General features: G+C 45.0%; 1 protein-coding gene across 1 annotated transcript in view; it reads left to right on the top strand.

Annotated features, from left to right (window-relative positions):
- Nucleotides 1-21,397, top strand: part of dntt (deoxynucleotidyltransferase, terminal) — a 492,443-nt gene that overhangs the window by 76,327 nt on the left and 394,719 nt on the right. The window contains 1 exon segment of the mRNA XM_070875033.1: nucleotides 10,812-10,888. Coding sequence (XP_070731134.1) covers nucleotides 10,812-10,888 — 77 coding nt within the window.

Raw genomic sequence — 21,397 nt, 5'->3', positions numbered from 1 at the left:
GTGTGAGGCTTGCAACAGTGCTAAGTGTGTGAGGTGAAGCATATGAATGTTAGGTATGAGTCTTGATTAATAGAGATTGTGCGTAGGTGAGTAATGGGATGTGGTGAATTGAGCAGTGGCTGGTTCAATTGGTGGAATAATGCATTTGAAGATGCATTCACTGATCTTGACCTCTTGTCGGAGGACATTAAACTTCCTGCAACACTGCATCCAGGTCTTTGGGTCTAAACCTCAAGCAACTATCTGCTCCCACTGCCTTCTCATTGTGTGTCTGGAGGGCCTCCTTATCCGCAGCAGATACTGGACATCTCTGCTCCTTTCCACTTCCTCCATCAAGACCTCCAGTGCAGCGTCAGAAAATCTTGGTGAACGTTGTCTTCCATGCTCAGCCATTGTTGATTGCTGCACAATGCACTATTCCCAATGATCTCAGCACCTTCAGCAGCCACAATGCACCTTCCCTTTAAGCAGTGCAAGCTAGCTTTAAGTTGTTATGTATGCAACGCTATGTAACCTGCATTCTACCACCACCAGAGGGCATATCTTTTGGAGTCCCAAGGGATCCCAGTAACCCTTGGCAGCACTGTACATAAGCAGGCCTCCCATGCTGTACCAGCACCCTGGAGTTAGAATAAAGAGACGAAGGTCACACTGACTCACGTCTACAGTACTCAATCACATTACTTTATTCGGGACATAACAACGATGAGATAACGAACCATCATGCGAAAATGCAGAGAACTGTTGATATCCTGGAGAAATTCTCAGAAGGGGACGATTGGGAGGCCTTCGTGGAGCGACTCGACCAATATTTCGTGGCCAATGAGCTGGAAGGGAGTGTGAATGCTGCCAAACGAAGGGCGATCCTCCTCACCTCCAGTGAAACCAACAACCAAATCATATGAAGAACTGTGTACGTTGGTCCTGGAGCACCTAAATCTGAAGGAGAGCGTTCTGATGGCAAGGTATCGATTTTACACATGTCAATGGTCTGAAGGCCAAGAAGTGGCGAGCTACGTCGCCGAACTAAGGCGCCTTGCAGGACATGCGAATTTGATGGATTCCTGGAGCAAATGCTAAGAAAATTTTTTGTGCTCGGCATTGGCCATGAGGTTATCCTTCACAAACTATTGACTGTTGAAACACCGAACCTGAGCAAAGTCATAAAGATAGCCCAGGCATTTATGCCCACCAGCGATAACACCAAACAAATTTTGCAGTATAACGATGTTTCGGCAAGTACTGTACACAAAGTAATGTTGTTTTCAGGCAGGAATGCATATGGCAGAACGTACACGCCTGCAGCTGCACAACCTCAGATGACTCAGAGTCCGTCATCAATCGTTAATGCGAGGCAATTGATACCTTTTTGATGCTGCGGAGGTGATCATCGAGCCCATCAATGCCGCTTCAAACACTATGCGTACAAAGGCTGTGGAACAATGGGACACCTCCAGCGAATGTGCAGATGAGCTGCAAACCCTGCAAACCACCACATTGCAGAGGAAGACCAATCCATGGCGGATCAAACTAAACTAGAAACTCAGACCAAGGAGGCAGAAGTGTATGGGGTACACACCTTCACTACGAAATGTCCACCGATCATGTTAAAAGTTGAACTGAACGGAATTCCAGTATTCATGGAATTGGACACGGGTGCGAGTCAGTCCATCATGAGCAAAAAGGCCTTCGACAGGCTGTGGTGCAACAAGGCACACAGGCCCAAGCTTAGCCCCATTCATACCAAACTGAAAACTTACACTAAAGAGCTGATCCCTGTAATTGGCAGCACAGCAATAAAAGTCTCCTATGATGGAACAGTGCATGAACTACCACTATGGATAGTATCAGGAGATGGCCCCACACTGTTTGGCAGAAGCTAGCTGGGAAAAATCCGCTGGAACTGGGACGACATCCGAGCGCTTTCTCTGTCGATGATGCCCCATGTGCCCAGGTTCTGAGCAAGTTTCTGTCATTATTTGAGCCAGGCATTGGAAGTTTCTCGGGGGCGAAAGTGTAGATCCACTTGATTCCCGGTACACGACCCATCCACCTCAAGGCACGGGCGGTGCCATATATGATGCGAGAGAAAGTGGAGATCGAGCTAGACATCTGCAACGAGAGGGCATCATCGCGCCGGTGGAGTTCAATGAGTGGGCCAGTCCGATTGTTCCGGGTCCCAAGGGCGATGGTACGGTCAGAATTTGCGGGGACTAATAAGTAACGATTAACCATTTTTCGCTGTAGGATCAGTACCCGCTACCCAAGGCAGACGACCTATTTGCGATGCTGGCAGGAGGAAAGACGTTCACCAAGTTGGACCTGACCTCGGCCTACATGACGCAGGAGCTGGCGGAATTTTCGAAAGGCCTCACCTGCATCAACATGCACAAAGGTCTGTTCCTCTACAATAGATGCCCGTTTGGGATTCGATTAGTCACGGCAATTTTTCAAAGGAACATGGAGAGTCTGCTAAAGTTGGTTCCGTTAACCGTGGTTTTCCAGGACGACATTCTGGTCACAGGTCGGGACAACATCGAACACTTGCAGAACCTGGAAGAGGTCCTAAGTTGGCTAGATTGGGCCGACTCAGGTTGAAACATTCGAAGTGTGTTTTCTTAGCGCTAGAGGTCGAGTTCTTAGGGAGAAGAATCGCGGCAGATGGCATCAGACCCACCGACGCCAAGATGGAGGCCATCAAGAATGTGCCGAGACCACAGAACGTGATGGAACTGTGGTCGTTCCTGGGACTCCTCAATTATTTTGGTAATTTCCTACCTGGGTTAAGCATCTGGCTAGAACCTCTACACATGTTGCTACACAAGGGAGATGATTAGGTATGGGGGAAATCACAAGAGGCAGCTTTTGAGAAAGCCTGAAATCTGTTATGTTCCAACAAACTGCTTGTCCTGTATGATCCTTGTAAATGTTTAGTGCTAGCTTGTGATGCGTCTTCGTACGGGGTCAGGTGTGTTACAACAAGCAAACGAATCAAGAACCATTGCAACCGGTCACTTATGCATCCAAGAGTTTGTCCAAGGCCAAAAGGGCCTACAGCATGATTGAAAAAGAAGCTCTGGCATGCGTTTAAGGGGTTAAAAAAAAATGCATCAGTATCAGTTTGGGCTTAAGTTTGAGTTAGAAACTGACCATAAGCTGCTCATAGCGCTATCCTCAGAGAGCAAAGGTATCAATACCAATGCCTCTGCTCGCATCCAAAGATGTGCGCTCACGCTGTCTGAATATAACTATGTAATTCGCCACAGGCCAGGCACAGAGAACTGCGCTAATGCCCTCAGTTGGCTACCATTGCCCACCACTGGGTGGAAATTGCACAGCCTGCAGACTTGCTCTTGGTGATGAATGCATTTGAAAATGAAAAGTCACCCGTTACGGCCCGCCAGATCAGGACCTGGACCAGCCAGGATTCTTTACTGTCCCTTGGAAAAAACTGTGTCCTCCATGGGAGCTGGTCCAGCGTCCCAGCGGAGATGAATGAAGAGGTCAAGCCGTTCCAGCGGTGTAAAGACGAAATGTCCAATCCCGCGGACTGTCTTTTGTAAGGTAATCATGTGGTTTTGCCCAAAAAAGGCAGGGAAACGTTCATACGCAACCTACACAGTACCCACCCAGGCATAGTAATGATGAAAGCTATAGCCAGATCCCATGTGTGGTGGTCTGACATCGACACAGATTTGGAGTCTTGCATGCGCCAATGCAACACTTGCTCTCAACTGAGCAATACACCCAGAGAGGCACTGCTAAGTTTGTGGTCATGGCCCTCCAAACCGAGGTCTAGGATCCACGTTGACTTCGCTGGCCTGTTTCTAGGCAAAATGTTTTTGGTTGTTGTGGATGCTTATTCAAAGTTGATTGAGTAATAATGTCTGTAAGCACGTCTACTGCCACCCTAGAAAACCTACGACACATGTTTGTCATGCACGGCCTGCCTGATGTCCTTGTCAGCGACAAAGGGCTGTGCTTCACCAGCGATGAATTCAAGGAATTCATGACCTGCAATGGGATCAAGCACATCAAATCTGCCCCATTCAAGCTCGCATCCAACGGCCAGGCAAAACGGGCAGTCCAAACCATCAAGCAAAGCTTGAAATGCATGTTGGAAGGCTCCCTGCAGACTCGCTTGTCCAGAGTCCTGCTCAGCTACTGCACCAGACCCCACTCGCTCACTGGAGTTTCCCCTGCCGAGCTGCTCATGAAAAGGGCACTCAAAACAAGGCTGTCGCTCATCCACCCTGATCTCCACAATCACGTCGAGGGCAGGCGGCATCAACAAAGCATGTACCAACATCGAGCAAATTGGTCACGCGATATTGAGATCAATGACCCTGTATTTTTACTCAACTATGGACATGGTCCAAAATGGTTTGCTGGCAATGTCATAGCCAAAGAAGGGAGTAGGGTGTTTCAGGTCAAACTCGCAAATGGACTAACTTGCAGAATGCATTTGGACCAAACCAAACTGTGATACACAGACAGCCACGAGCAACCTGAAGAGGACACCACCAACTTCGACTCTCCGACACACACAGAAGTGGCAACCGACATCACGGTTCACCATGAAGCTGAATTTATCATCCCCAGCAGCCCAGCAAGGCCAGCTGTGCAGCAGCCCAGTGAAAAACCAACCAACTCACTCACACCTGCATTTGTACCGAGATGATTGACTAGCCTCAGATCGTCTCACCCTGTAAATAAGTGTACTATTGACTTTGGGGGGGGGGGGGGAGTGATGTTATGTATGCAATCCTATGTAACCAGCATTCTACCGCCACCAGAGGACGTATCTGTTGGAGTCCCAAGGGATCCCAGCATCCCTTGGGAGCACTGTATATAAGCAGGCCTCCCATGCTGGACCAGAACTCTGGAGTTGGAATAAAGAGATTTAAGGTCACACTTACTCATATCTACAGTACTCAATCACATTACTTTATTCAGGACATAACATAAGTAGTGCTAGGAAGTAACGATATTGGTCCCCCTCTTGATGCATCCAGCCAATGAACAGCATGGCTAGTGCTGGTTGCATGCAGAAATCATTATAGTGAGCAGGCAGCATGAAGTTGGTGAACTGCCTGCATTACACTTAACGGGTGTGGGGTAATTGCGCATTGCATTGCCCGCACCCGTTTTTGAGGGCTATCTAATTAACCGCCAATGGTTTTCTCCTCTGACAACTCAAATTACATTGGAAAAATGTCTATAACTTTGAACTGTACTGGATGGAAGTGCGATTGTTTATAATATGATGTCAAAGTCATATACTGTCTGCAGGATGCAGGCCAAATGCTTTGTTTGGCACGCCAACCAGCTATTGGTTTGTACCTTGTCAAGCATTAATTGGATATGTGAAACTCGATTGAGGTGTTGATTGGTATTTAATTCATTTAGTACCGTGGTTTTTCATGCTGATTTTGATTGACAGCCGAGATGTTACCCTGATACCATTGAAATCCATTTTGATATTGTTGATTCATTGTGAAGATTTTTAAAAAAATGTCTTTTGTACCAGTTTGGATAACAAAAATAAAGAGAGACTTATAGTCACACTAATACAAAAGCAAAATACCGCGGATAAAAACAGAAAATGCTGGAAATACTCAGGTGGTCAGGCAACATCTGTAAAGAGAAGCAAAGTTAACGTTTCAGGTTGATGACCTTTCCGATGACTAGTAGCCAGGCTTGTTCCTCAATTTTCTATTTAACTGTGCCATTATATGGATTGTGTGCCTAATGATAGATCACCTTACATTCATTTCTCATATAAACCTTCCCAGGATACACTTGTGGTTAAAAGTTATTTAAGATAACTGATTAAGAGCTCAGAACTATTATTGCATTGAAACTGAAAATATAAAGATAAGTACAATGCTTGTTGTGTTTATCTGCTGACTTCCTGCTTCTGTAATTTTGCTTCTCCATCACCACAAATTAGTATGCTTTAGTTTGATACTATGTGGCAGTATGCTGTTTCCCAATAATGGAGAGAGATTTGTTAAGAACAACTTCTTGCACTTATATAGTGCATTCCATGTCCTCAGGGCATCCCAAAGTGCTTTACAATCAAAGGAGTTTGAAGCACTGACATAACAATGAAGCTTCCTGAACTTGCAGGTTCTGATCATCTGCAAAAGCCCAAAACACATTAGGCACAGGCCCGCCTTTTGACAGAAACAGCAGTAAGAAAGCCTCCAGGCCTAATGCGTGGGAGACCACCTGCAAGGACTACCACAAAATTCTTTGGGATATTCCTCCAAATGGACACCGGTATACCTGGAGGAAGATGAGGCGGGAGATCTCTGCCAGAGCTTGACCGCTCTGCACCCCTTTTGGGGATCTCTGCTCCTTTTATCTCGGCTGCTGAGCATTATTCTGCCAATTCTGCAAGATCCCAGCAATATTGCCAGACTCTTGCCCTAATCCTTCACCCAAATGCTCCAAAAAACCTTCTTCAGTGCTGCTTCACTCTATGATTCCTTTCCCTGGACTTCTATCACATTCCCAGATTCGAGAAGTCTCAGTGGTCACAAAAAGCCGAGACCACATTCCCAGCTCCTGGAACCTCCCTCGCCAGTGATTGCGGCTCCTGCTCCATTGTTCCTAGATACTCCCAGTGTTCCGAGAAGCCTCCACTGCAGTGCTCCAGTCACCCTACGATGAACTTCAATATACTGCTCAATGCTGAGACCTCATTCCAGTGTACTGTCAGACTCAAGATTAACTTCCAATGCTCCCAAATCTCCCCAGTGGTGGTAAATCAGTGTCCCGAGTTGCAATAGAGCTCCCCCTAGTGAACTACTGCTCCACCTAGTGGACTACAGTGGCACTGCAACAACTGATGTAAATAATAAAGGATCATGACAGTATTTGTGTTAAGAGCCATTTTGTTTTTAATGTGCTTCTTATTGATGTCATAAGAATATATCATATTGGCAATGAGGATAGGATTTCTGGATTCCCTAGCTGAAATTTTTGTTGGTGGATGATCCAGCCAACTGACAGAGACTTTGAGAGGTTGAGAGGTTTTGCAGAACAGCTAAAAAATCCAAGGTAAATTTTAAGCAAACTTGGCTGAACTGTTGACGTTGCCAGTGTCCAGATGGCCGCACCTATGGGAATAATAGTGGGCTTGGGTGAGTTCCATCATGACCGAGAGACTTTCAGAGCATATGTGGAGTGGCTAGAAATGATTTTCACCACGAATAGTAACGTCGAAGTCCCCGATGATGAAAACCATAACTGGATGGCTTTAGAAAGCAACCAGGTTATTTTCTTGATGGAAGCAGGCCCCGAGATGTATGAAACCCTGAAAGATATGCTTGTTCCCATCAAGCCGAAGGGCAGGCCACTGACGGAGATTAGCACGACAGTCCTGAGCCCCTGGAAATTTCTGCAAGTTATTGTTTTGGAACACAAAATCAGTTACATGATGAGGGTATCAGTGAGTACATTGTAGCTTTAAAAAAGTTATCCATTCACTGTCATTTCGGAAACTTTCAGGACCGAGCATTCTGTGACCACTTTGCTTCATTTTTCATCCCACAAACAATCAGAAGGAAGTTGTTGACAACCCGTTACTTGACTTTTGATCTGGCTTGTCAGACAGCTATGTCGATGGATATGGCCAACCAATACTCCCGAGAATTTTGCACCATTTCCGGTCATCAGACAACCGAGGTGAATTGCCTGCAGGTTAAAAATAAAAGGTAGTTGGGCCCCAAGGCCTCAGCAACCCGCCAATGTAACAGTATACTGAAGTCATGCTGTCGGTACCTGGGACAACACATTGCTCAAAGTTGTCCATATGTGAAGGCAGAGTGTTTCTTCTGCAAGAAAACAGGGCACCTTGCAAAGGTATGCCAACTAAAGAGTAAACCAATTTTCAATGCTATAAGTAGAAATCGCCAGAGACTACATAACATTGAAGAGAACAGGACGAGGAGGTTCTAGAGATACACATCATCAGGAGCATAAGGGTATCTAACAGCGATTCGTGAAGTATCGTCATCCAAGTAGATGTTACAGGAACCAGGATACCCATGGAAATTGACACTGGTGCATCCATAAGCATAGTACCGGAATCGTTATATCTCGACAAGTTGAGTGATTTTTGACTGGAGAAATCGAAGATAGCGCTGCGAGGCTACTCAGGAGAGTAAATTCCTGTTGTAGGATGTGTCGCCATACCGGTGAAATGCAAGGATCAGTTTCAGAGCTTGCCTCTCATAGAAGTGGCAGGAGACAAGCCTGCCTTGATAGGTAGAAATTGGTTGGGATCACTGAAGCTGGATTGGTATTAGATTTGTGTGTGTGGAAATGAAATTTGCATCAAAAGATGACGTCATCAAGCAATATCCGAAGGTGTTCTGTGAAACAGGCAATCCGATCCAAGACTTCAAGTTGAGTGTCAATGCAGAAGGATGCTAGACCAGTTTACTGCAAGCCACATCCTGTACCAAATGCACTCGAGGAGAAAGTTGAGCAAGAACTCAAAAGACTAGAAACTGAGAACATGATCTCTAAGGTAGAAGTGTTCTATTTTTCAAACATTGATGTGTTGCCAGTCACAGTTGAAGAGATTGGTAGAGCAACCAAATGTGACCCAGTTATGTCAAAGGTGTGTGATCACATAGCAAATGGCTGGCCAAACCAGGTATCAGTGGAATATATAAATCCATACTTTGTTTGTAGGAATTAATTATCAATGGATAAAGATTGTATCATGTGAAGTGCAAGAGTAGTTATCCCAAATAAGTTCAGGTCCAAATTGTTAGGAGATCTGCATGACCAACACCTGGGAATGTGCTTGACCAAGAGTTTTGTGCAGTTACTTATGGTAGCCAGGGTTAGATAAAGATAGAGTACATCGTTAGTCAGTGTACAACATGTCAATTGGTAAGCAAGAAACTACCATCAGTACCATTGCAGACATGGAAATGGCCTTCCAGGGTGTGGTAAAGGTTACATGTAGATTTTGCTGAGCTAGAAGGACAACGATTGTTCATTGTGATTGATAGTCATTCGAAGTGGGTAGAGGTGTTCCCGATGAAGAAAATAACAAGTTAAACACGAGACAATTTGCGAAGATTGTTTTCTTCATATGGCCTCCCAGAAGAAATGGTGTCTGATAATGGGCCACAATTTTGTTCATGAGCAGAAATGGTGTGAAACATACCAAAGTACCACCATATCAACCTGCTTCAAATGGTGCAGCAGAGTGCACAGTATAAATTGTAAAATGTACTTTCATCAAGCAAATGTTGAATTCAAATCCAAAGAAACGGCAGTTGGCGTTGGACCACAAATTGGCAAATTTTCTGGTTACTTATCATAATACTGCTCATACAACTATGGGTAGAACAACAACAGAGTTGTTTCTCAAACAACAGCATCAAACCAGGCTCTCGTTGCTAAAGCCAAACCTGGCACAGTCAGTAGAAGAGAAACAATTAAGACAGAAAGAGAATCATGATAGAAGTTGAGTAAGAGAGAGAAGTGTGAAATTAAATCAGGGGTTAGAGTGAAGAACCATCACCATAAATGGTTAAAGTGGTTACCAGGAAGAGTGGTGAAGATCTGGCCCTCACACATATTTGGTCAAGATGTTTAATCATGGAAAGGTTAGGTTTGTTCACATTGATCATATTTTACCTACAGATGTGGAAGGAGTTGAAAGTTGGAATGATTCGATTATTTCTAACTCAGATAGTTTTGTTGCAAGTAGAGTACTAGTAGCAAATCCTATATCAGATGTACTAGAAACAAGTCCAAGAGAAAGTCATAATTTAAGTGTGAGTCTGAGTCAGGCAGACAAACAGTCTGAAGTTGTAGAGAGTCTAAACGTGAATCAAGGGTTGCCCTTGAAAGAAAATTCTCCTCAGGATCAGTCTAGAATGAATTTATGTACTACAAGAAGTTTGGAAATTTCTGTTCAAGAGCAAAGGTATCCTCTTTGAAATGGAAAACCAGTGTTTAAGTTTAATTTGTAAATATGGAAAAATACGTCAATATCTTTTGTTGTGTATAACCATGCAAGTTATGTATAATGAGTATTTTGTTATGATTACTTCAATAAGGAGGGAGAAATGTAATAGAGCTCCCCCTAGTGGACGACTGTTCCATCTAGTGGAATACGGTGGTACTGCAACTAATTATGTAAATAATAAAGGATCATGTGTTATGGTCACATGATGACAGTTTCTGTGTTAAGAGCAATCTTGTGTGTAGTGTGCTTCTTAGTGATGTCATAAGTAGATATCACACCAATAATATTAGTTGGCAATAACACCCTTGTTCTTATAAAGGCTCTGACATGTTGTGACCTGTGCAGTTTGTCATCTGTTACACATAAAGGTCAATATAACTCCTTCATCTCCTTATGTAGCCTAGCCAGTTAAAACAATGTAAGTTAAAATTCCAGTCTTCAGCTGCTTCGTACCCTTTATTTGGGACTGATTCTTTCACCATGAAGATGAGAGAAATCACAACCTATAACAATAGGGAAAGATTTGTTAGAATTCACCCTATATGAATTTATTTGTTTCTAAATTACAAAGAATCTTCTTTAATTAGTGCACTAAGCAGCAAACAGACTTTTCAGTACTCATTAGTTGAGTTAACAAATTTTAAACCTATAATTACTGGCTGCTAACAATATCATGTGTGTTCATTTTGCATAGAATAGATAACATAAGCAGGCCCAACAAAAAGCCGATAACTCTAACCTGAGCTAGCAATGAAATTGATTCTGCTCTGTTTCTTTCCTTAGGTGCAGAAGGCCTGTCTGCCACCAGCTTCACCAGAGATAACTATTTCTCAGTATGCATGTCAGAGGAGTTCAACCCTCAATAATAGAAACAAGATATTCACGGTAAAGCTTATCAAAGAACAATTAGGTTTCCTTTAGTTTATTTTTAACTTTAGTATGCATTAGCAACTTGTGTAAGAATTTAGAGGCTGTGTTTTCTTTTTAGTGGACTGGTGCTACATGAGATATATGGAGAGAGATTCCTCTACAGGTATACAATTGGACCCTTGACTGCCGCAACACACCTCAGGTGGGATAGGTCTGTGAGAAGCCCAGCCATCCCAAAGATCTGCCAGACCCAGGCTCCATTGCCTACTTACTCTGGGGGAGAAATTGGGCTCTGTAGCACCCGTTTTATGGCTGCTATGAGGTCTCTTAAACAAACAAAATAGCGTCTGTGATGCGTGTGCCCACTTCCAATGGGTTGTGCACCGATCCATTTTTGCAAAGGGATTTGCGCACCTGCGCTATTCTTGCCCCCTTCCCTGGCTGCAGCACACTTGTGTCCAGTGTCTCACCATGTGCAGATACCACCTCTATGCTATCCTCTAAGATATGCGCAGAGTCAGTATCTGAGCTGGTGGCTGAGTGTATGAAATCGAGTGATGGTGCGTTTTTCTCATCACTGTCTTCTTGCTCTTCCTCCACTTCCTGGGCAGGCTGCAGTTGTTGAATATCTGAAAGGGAAAAGGGACAAGGGTAAGGTTGTGGTGAAGGGAGAGGAGAAAGTAAGAACTGCATGCTTACACAATCTGCGGCTTGTAAGTCAGAAGAGATTGAGGGATGAGGGAGATGTGCAGTGATAGATGAAGGATTAGGTATGCTGATACCCTCGTCTTCAATGGCTTCAGCACCAGTCCTTCCCACAATGGCCAGCACTGTCTTCTCCATGGAGATTAAAACATGCATGTGCCTTCCACCTCCCATTAATTCCTGTTGCCTCCTGTTGTGTGCCACCTTTTCCTGCAAGAAAGAGCGAAGTGTGTCAGTGAGTGTCGTGCAATGTTTGAGTGATGTGGCTGTCACGGTTGAATAGCTGGTAGCATGTGCAAGATGTGAGATGTGAGTGTGAGGTAAAGCATATGAATGTTGGGTATGAGTCCTGATTAATAGAGGTTGTTGGTAGGTGATTGATGGGGGTGTGGTGAATTGAGCAGTCGCTGTGGCTAGTGGTGCAGTTGGTAGAATATAACATTTGAAGATGCATTCACTGACAGTAACAACTCACGTGAGATCATTAAACCTTTTCTTGCACTGCATCCAGATCCTTGCGGCTACACTCTTGGCATTGACCTCCTCTGCTATCTCTTGCCACTGCCTGCTGAGTATGTATCTGGAGGGCCTCTGGCCCACCTGAGGAAGCAGGACCTCTCTCCCTCTTTCCACCAAGACCTTCAGCGCAGAGTCTAAAAACATTCATACACGCTTTCTCCCATGGTCAGCCATTATTGATTCTTCCACAGCACAATATTCATAAGAACATAAGAAATAGGAACAAGAGTCGGCCATATGGCCCCTTGAGCCTGCTCCACCATTCAATAAACTCATGGCTGATCTGATCATGGACTCAGCTCCACCTCCCCCCTCCCCCCTCCCCCCTCCCCCACTCCCCATAACCCCTATCGTTTAAAACTGTCTATTTCTGTCTTAAATTTATTCAATGTTCCAGCTTCCACAGCTCTCTGAGGCAGTGAATTCCACAGGTTTACAACCCTCAGAGAAGAAATTCCTCCTCATCCAAGTTTTAAGTGGCTACTTATTCTAGTCTCCCCCATCAGTGGAAACAGCCTCTCTGCATCCACCTTGTCAAACCCCCTCATAATCTTATACCTTTCGATAAGATCACCTCTCATTCTTCTGAATTCCAATGAGTAGAGGCCCAACCTACTTAACCTTTCCTCAAAAGTCAACACCCTCATCCCCGGAATCAACCTAGTGAACCTTCTCTGAACTGCCTCCAAAGCAAGTATATCCTTTTGTAAATATGGAAACCAAAACTGCACGCAGTATTCCAGGTGTGGCCTCACCAATACCTTATATAACTGTAGCAAGACTTCCCTGCTTTTATACTCCATCCCCTTTGCAATAAAGGTCAAGATACCATTGGCCTTCCTGATGTCTGCATTACCAGCAGCCACAATGCACCTCCCCTTTAAGAGGTGCAGGCTAGCTTTAAGTAGTGCTAGGCACTTACGATATTGGGCCCCTGCTGATGTATGCAGCCAATGAATAGCGCAGGAGCGTTGGTTGCTCACAGAAATCCTGCCTGCAGTGCATTCAATGGGCGCGCGTTAATCGCACATCGTGATCCTGCGCCTGTTTTCAGGGGTTATCCAATTTAACCCCCACTATTTTCCAAGATTAGTCGACTCAAGCCCTCCCCCATTCCCTCTACCTGTTCCTTCCATGCTTCAACCCCAATCTGTTGTTTCCTACCACCTGCTGTTCCCCGCCATAGGCTGACTCTCAGTTCCACATTCTTTCTAAATCACCCATATTGCAACACCTTTCATTGCATCTCCCTGCCCTCAGCTGTAACCTGGTATATGCACACTCATGGCATTAAAAAGACAAGGAATACATATTGAGTAAATCAGTAAAGGGGCCACACAGAAATGAAGGAGACATACAGAATAGAGAGGAAACTGAGAGGAGGAGAGACTGATACAGAAACTTTGATTTTAACTCGGCTGTGCGTTCGGGATGGGCGGGGGTGTAAGCGGGAGGAAAACCCCCATGGGATCTCAGCATGGGGCATGGGGCAATGAACCTTTTGAGCCTCATTTAAATAATGCAGGGCGGTCTCCCTCCTAGACCCAACTAGACTGACGTCAGGGCCAGCGGGGGGAGCTGGAGATCGGGTCGGGCGCCTTAGGATGCCAGTGAACCAAGGAAACTGTGTTTGGCATAAAGTTAGCGCTGGGCAAGGGCTTTGGCAACCGGTGCCGGCGCAGAGAGGGAGAGACAAGGATGGGGTTGGGGAGATCCAAGGACTCCTTGTGGGACCTGGGGTGTGAGAGGAGTGGGCGGTGGAGGGCACTTGTGGACCAGGAGGAGCAGAAGGACGTCACAGCAATGTTACCTTGGCCTCTTCTGGCCAGTCAACGCCTCCCACCAGGTGATTTGCCCTCCTAATTAGTTTTAGAAACAGTTTTACTGTTCAGATAATATTTGGTCCAATTAATGCTGTCATTATTGCTGACGTAGATGGAAATTTGTTACTGTTATTTATTGCCAGATGAATGATTAAGTCAGTATGTTGGAGCAACATGCAGAAATGGTCACACATAGATCATAGGAACTTTAAAGGTCATTCCATTTACTCCCATCATGTGTGATAATGTCTTATTTTACAATGCAGGAAGTTTCACATTGTCAGTTTTATGAAATGTTTACACAAATGTGAAATTGAATTAACCAGATGCAAAGTGAGAAATGTAACTGTGATTAATGTCGTGAATATATTACTTTTTTGCAAATGCAGAGTGTAAGATGCAGCATTTTCGCACTCACAGCATGTGCCGTGCTGCAATATATTTATTTCCCCTTTTTTCTCTGTAATCTGCATACTGGGTTACATTTCAGAATACATTTAGTATCACCTACACATGCCAAGAAGAGGTGCTATAAGATCCTGCAGTTATAAAATATGGCAAACAATTACCGGATCAAAAATCAGCTGTCATTGTTTCGACATCGAGTGAACATTGCAGTTGGCGTGTATATGCGAAAGCAGGATTTCCCCTGGGAACCCCAAAATTCTAATTATACTAAAATAATGAGGAACAAAAATTCTTAGGTTTAATTTCTAAAGGGGCAAAATTCTAAAGGGACAAAGTGTGTTAAAAAGACAAGCCGGAAGGCTCTGTGCCTCAATGCGAGAAGTATTCGTAATAAGGTGGATGAATTAACTGCGCAGGCAGCTATTAACGAATATGATATAATTGGGATTACGGAGACATGGCTTCAGGGTGACCAAGGCTGAGAACTCAACATTCAGAAAGGATAGACAGAAAGGAAAAGGAGGTGGGGTAGCGTTGCTGGTTAAAGAGGAAATTAACGCAATAGTAAGGAAGGACATTAGCTTGGATGATGTAGAATCTATATGGGTAGAGCTGCGAAATACCAAAGGGCAGAAAACGCTAGTGGGAGTTGTGTACAGACCACCAAACAGTAGTAGTGAGGTTAGGGACAGCATCAAACAAGAAATTAGGGACGCATGCAATAAGGGTACAACAGTTATTATGGCCGACTTTAATCTACATATAGATTGGGCTAACCAAACTGGTAGCAGTACGGTGGAGGAGGATTTCCTGGAGTGTATTAGGGATGGTTTTCTAGACCAATATGTCGAGGAACCAACTAGAGGGCTGGACATCCTAGACTGGGTGATGTGTAATGAGAAAGGACTAATTAGCAATCTTGATGTGCGAGGCCCCTTGGGGAAGAGTGACCATAATATGGTAGGGTTCTTTATTAAGATGGAGAGTGACACAGTTAATTCAGAGACTAAGGTCCTGAACTTCGGGAAAGGTAACTTCGATGGTATGAGGCGTAAATTGGCTAGAATAAACTGGCGAACGTTACTTAAAGGGTTGACAGTGGATAGGCAATAGCAAATATTTAAAGATCACATGGATGAATTTCAACAATTGTACATCCCGGTCTGGAGTAAAAATAAAACAGGGAAGGTGCCACAACTGTGGCTAACACGGGAAATTAGGGATAGTGTTAAATCCAAGGAAGAGGCATATAAATTGGCCAGAAAAAGCAACAAATCTGAGGACTGGGAGAAATTTAGAATTCAGCAGAGGAGGACAAAGGGTTTAATTAGGAGGGGGAAAATAGAATATGAAGCTAGCTGGGAACATAAAAACGGACTGCAAAAGCTTCTATAGATATGTGAACAGAAAAAGATTAGTGAAGACAAACATAGGTCCCTTGCAGTCAGAATCAGGTGAATTTATAATGGGGAACAAAGAAATGGCAGACCAATTGAACAAATATTTTGGTTCTGTCTTTACTAAGGAACATACAATTAACCTTTTCAGATTGGCAATCGGTGGTTAGTGGTGTGCCACAGGGATCGGTGCTGGGACCACAACTGTTTACAATATACATAGATGACCTGGAAGAGGGGACAGAGTGTAGTGTAACAAAATTTGCAGATGACACAAAAATTAGTGGGAAAGCAGGTTGTGTAGAGGACACAGAGAGGCTGCAAAGAGATTTAGATAGGTTAAGCGAATGGGCTAAGGTTTGACAGATGGAATACAATGTCGGAAAATGTGAGGTCATCCACCTTGGGAAAAAAAAAAAAAACAGTAAAAGGGAATGTTATTTGAATGGGGAGAAATTACAACATGCTGCGGTGCAGAGGGACCTGGGGGTCTTTGTGCATGAATCCCAAAAAGTTAGTTTGCAGGTGCAGCAGGTAATCAGGAAGGCGAATGGAATGTTGGCCTTCATTGCGAGAGGGATGGAGTACAAAAGCAGGGAGGTCCTGCTGCAACTGTATAGGGTATTGGTGAGACTGCACCTGGAGTACTGCATGCAGTTTTGGTCACCTTACTTAAGGATATACTAGCCTTGGAGGGGGTACAGAGACGGTTCACTAGGCTGATTCCGGAGATGAGGGGGTTACCTTATGATGATAGATTGAGTAGACTGGGTCTTTACTCGGAGTTCAGAAGGATGAGGGGTGATCTTATAGAAACATTTAAAATAATGAAAGGGATAGACAAGATAGAGGCAGAGAGGTTGTTTCCACTGGTCGGGGAGACTAGAACTAGAGGGCACAGCCTCAAAATACGGGGGAGCCAATTTAAAACCGAGTTGAGAAGGAATTTCTTCTCCCAGAGGGTTGTGAATCTGTGGAATTCTCTGCCCAAGGAAGCAGTTGAGGCTAGCTCATTGAATGTATTCAAATAACAGATAGATTTTTAACCAATAAGGGAATTAAGGGTTATGGGGAGCGGGCGGGTAAGTGGAGCTGAATCCACGGCCAGATCAGCCATGATCTTGTTGAATGGCGGAGCAGGCTCGAGGGGCTAGATGGCCAACTCCTGTTCCTAATTCTTATGTTCTTATGTAAATACTAGGGGACCAAGGGTCTAGTGAGAAGGAGGAACTGAAAGAAATCCTTATTAGTCAGGAAATTGTGTTCGGGATATTGATGGGATTGAAGGCCGATAAATCCCAGGGCCTGAAAGTCTGCATCCCAGAGTACTTAAGGAAGTGGCCCAAGAAATAGTGGATGCATTGGTGATCATTTTCCAGCAGTCTATCGACTCTGGATCAGTTCCTATGGACTGTAGGGTAGCTAATGTAACGCCACTTTTTAAGAAAGGAGGGAGAGAGAAAACGGGTAATTATAGACATCAGTAGTGGGGAAAATGTTAGAATCAATCATTAAGGATGAAATAGCAGCATATTTGGAAATCAGTAACAGGATCGATCCAAGTCAGCATGGATTTTTGAAAGGGAAATCATGCTTGACAAATCTTATAGAATTTTTTGAGGATATAACTAGTAGAGTGGACAAGGGAGAACCAGTGGATGTGGTGTATTTGGACTTTCAAGAGACTTTTGACAAGGTCCCACACAAGAGATTGGTGTGCAAAATTAAAGCACATGGTATTGGGGGTAATGTATTGACGTGGATAGAGAACTGGTTGGCAGACAGGAAGCAGAGAGTCGGGATAAACGGATCCTTTTCAGAATGGCAGGCAGTGACTAGTGGGATGCTGCAGGGCTCAGTGCTGGGACCCCAGCTATTTAAATATACATCAATGATTTAGATGAAGGAATTGAGTGTAATATCTCCAAGTTTGCAGATGACACTAAGCTGGGTGGCGGTGTGAGCTGTGAGGAGGATGCTAAGAGGCTGCAGGGTGACTTGGACAGGTTAGGTGAGTGGGCAAATGCATGGCAGATGCAGTATAATGTGGATAAATGTGAGGTTATCCACTTCGGTGGCAAAAACACGAAGGCAGAATATTATCTGAATGGCGGCAGATTACGAAAAGGGAAGGTGCAACGAGACCTGGGTGTCATGGTACATCAGTGATTGAAAGTTGGCATGCAGGTACAGCAGGCGGTGACGAAGGCAAAGGGTATGTTGGCCTTTATAGCTAGGGGATTTGAGTATAGGAGCAGGGAGGTCTTACTGCAGTTGTACAGGGCTTTGCTGAGGCCTCACCTGGAATATTGTGTTCAGTTTTGGTCTCCTAGTTTGAGGAAGGACGTTCTTGCTATTGAGGGAGTGCAGCGAAGGTTCACCAGACTGAATCCCGGGATGGCAGGACTGACATGAGGAGAGACTGGATCAACTGGGCCTGTATGCACTGGAGTTTAGAAGGATGAGAGAGGATCTCATAGAAACATATAAAATTCTGATGGGACTGGACAAGTTAGATGCAAGAAGAATGTTCCCGATGTTAGGAAGCCCCGAACCAGAGGACACAATCTAAGGATAAGGGGTAGGCCATTTAGGACCGAGATGAGGAGAAACTTATTCACTCAGTTGTTAACCTGTGGAATTCTCTACCACAGAAAGTTGTTGATGCCAGTTCATTGGATATATTCAAGAGGGAGTTAGATATGGCCCTTATGGCTAAAGGGATCAAGGGATATGGAGAGAAAGCAGGAAAGTGGTACTGAGGTGATGATCAGCCATGATGTTATTGAATGGTGGTGCAGGCTCGAAGGGTCGAATGGCCTACTCCTGCACCTATTTTCTATGTTTCCGAGTGAGTACATATCTTGCATAACGTTCCTCAAACCTCTCATACGCTGAAGCTCTTGTTAAATATTAAGAATTTTCAGTGGTAGACATATTACATCATGGATCAGCTGCAGTGTGCCTTGTCATGATGAGGAGGAATGGGGATAATATTAACCCCCCCCCAAAACAGGTGGGTTTAGGGTCGGGTGGAATGTTAAAATGTAAAAAATTTAAAACCCAAACCGAACCCATCCACTTCCAGGTTTTAATAGAGGTGGGCAACCAATGCACTCTCAGGAAACGGGTCACTCATTTAAATATTATAATGAGGCTGTGTGCCTCAGATTTCGTCTCTTCCAACTTTATTGCTGGCCAGCTGGGAGCTAAATGTAGGTGAGGACTGCTGCATGGAAGTAGTAAGTGCTTTTCCAGCACTGCTTGTGGGCCAGGAGGAGGAGTGCTTCCCTCCTGAACCTCAAAGCAAACCTGTTTCCCGCACTACGTGATCAGACCCAGGCCGCGATCACAGACCCCCTTCTCCCCCCCCCCACCAGATTGCACACCCTGAACAGAAATTAAACAAAAATCAGCTGTAACATGCGTGCAATCTTGTACACCTCATTTTCTACTCTGCTTTTCAGACAGGTGATGCTTTAAACCCAGGTAGTAAAGATGAAAAGCTAGCTCCATTTCTTCTTCAAAAATAATGAGGTAAAATTTCCATGGAGGATAACCTCAGAGAAGATCGGTGGAAACCCTGGCCAAATAGCCCTTAGAAAATATTATGTCTGGAATGTACTCATGAATGACTCCACGAGGCAATGTGTTGTACTCAAACTGTAGTGACCTTGGTCCTTTATATCAAACTCCAGAGTGAGGCACAAGCATGGTGTGCAGCCTTTTATACTGGGCCCTGCCCACCAGGGCAGGAAACCCCCAGTCTCCACCAGTTGCACCCTCTAGTGGTGCCAGCATGTCTATACACAGTGTAAACCTTATTGATAGTACATCAGGTAAACAAGTCTCCATCTTATGCAACCACACAGTGACTACACAGAGAGTACATCCATAGTCTGCATATACAACATCACTCTCCCCAAAGTCCTTTGTGCCAATTACCTTTGCACTATGTGCTCTGGCTTAGCTCTCCCCAGACTTAAGTGCCAATAGCCCTTGGACCTTGGCTGTGCTTTGGCTTGGCTCTCTCCCTGTTAAGCCCCAAGTCCTTTTGCCACAACGTTGGATAGTGGTTACCAGATTGGATGGTTCGATGATGCAGTGGAGGTTCCAGTGGGTTCTGGGTATGATCCATGTGTGTGTCCATGACTACATACATCCATTCCCCACCTCCCCTCCCCCAAAAGCGAGATCATGCAGCTGGCCCATTACATTAACATACAGGATTGGACACAGTGCAAGTAAAAGAAAGGAAGAAAAAAAACATTTTTTTAACCGTTTGTATCGTGACACCTTGGTTCAGTGACTTACATTCATTACATTTTAAAGGTCATGCGCCAGGATTGGGTAGATTGCATTCATGGTCAGTACTGAGGTAGCAGTACAGGTATGCGAGGACGCTAGTTCCAGAGCAACCGGACGGAGTCCTAGTCGTCTGATGGCGCTGCGCCCCCTGCTAGCGGGGTGGACTTGGTTCACTCACCTAGCCAGTATTCGGGGCTTTTGCCATTGCCTAGTGGTGGGCAGAGCCACAGATGTGTGGCCTCCCTGTCCTCTTTTGAGGGCTGCAAAATCTTCTGCCTGCTCTCTCACGGTGTTGGGAACCTGGCTGTTTCAGGTCCCGTTTGGGGAACTCGTTGGTTCTGACCTTTCGCTCCCGGACATGGCCGAGGTAGCGACTGGGTCTGGGAGCTGCACCGTCTCCACCCGGGTGGTGGGCAATGGCGGCCGACTGCGCGTATTGGCATCATTTTTGTTTCCCGGTCCGTGGCGAGTAGTGCCATCAGGTGCCTGCAGCGTGGGATAGACCTGGGGCAGGGTATCAGGATCAGTGCCGTCACCCTCCTGAGGTCGCTCGCTTGCTACTTTTGGGGACACTCGATTCCTGACATCTTGCAAAAACTTTGTTCTTTACATTAGCAATAGTACCGACAATTTGCAACAACATTTTGTTCACAATCTTAATCAGTTCGTTACATTGATTGCCATGCATACAATGTCTTTAAGTTCAGTTGGTTGTCGGTCTTCTTTAAGAGAACCCTGCTGGCTTTACCCCAGTCAATTCCTTTGTTAGACACCACGTGTTGGTCCCTCAGCATTGCATGTGATATGGCTGTGGCCATCTTTTTTTTCCAATCACGCTGCCCCTCACTGCAGCAGGGACGCCATCTTGCCTCTGTCCTCAAGGTCGACTGCCTTGATCTTTCTCTCCTACAATTCTGCCACAAAAGCTGGAAGAGTGCCTGTGAATTCGATCTTCCTCCCCAGGAGTCCTGCCACTGGAGCCAGGAAGGTACTTTTAGGTCGTTCTGGTTGGATCATTGCCACGCAGTCGTGATGGATGGTCTGTGCCTCAGGTGCTGCGCTGGTCTGTTCTCTTGTGCTTAGCCCAAGCGAAGGTGTGGTTTTGCTCTGCCTCTGAGCACGGGGGACATCGATTGCTGGAGTGAAGAGGTCTTCCCATTTCCACTGGATCTTCCCCATCCACCTTCTTCCAAATCGCATTGGACCATCACCTGCAACAATCCACAGAGGTAACTTGTGCACCACGCCATTATGGATTACACTTACATCCGCACTACCAAGGACTGGGATCAGCTCCTTGGTGTAGGTGCTCAACTTTTCCTGTACTGGAACCAGCTCGGGTCGTTTTTCGTTCCATAGCCTCT

This window comes from Pristiophorus japonicus, chromosome 3 (genome assembly GCF_044704955.1).
Source record: "Pristiophorus japonicus isolate sPriJap1 chromosome 3, sPriJap1.hap1, whole genome shotgun sequence".
In the NCBI taxonomy this organism is placed as follows: Eukaryota; Metazoa; Chordata; class Chondrichthyes; family Pristiophoridae; genus Pristiophorus; species Pristiophorus japonicus.
This window is presented reverse-complemented; position numbering and strand designations above follow the sequence as displayed.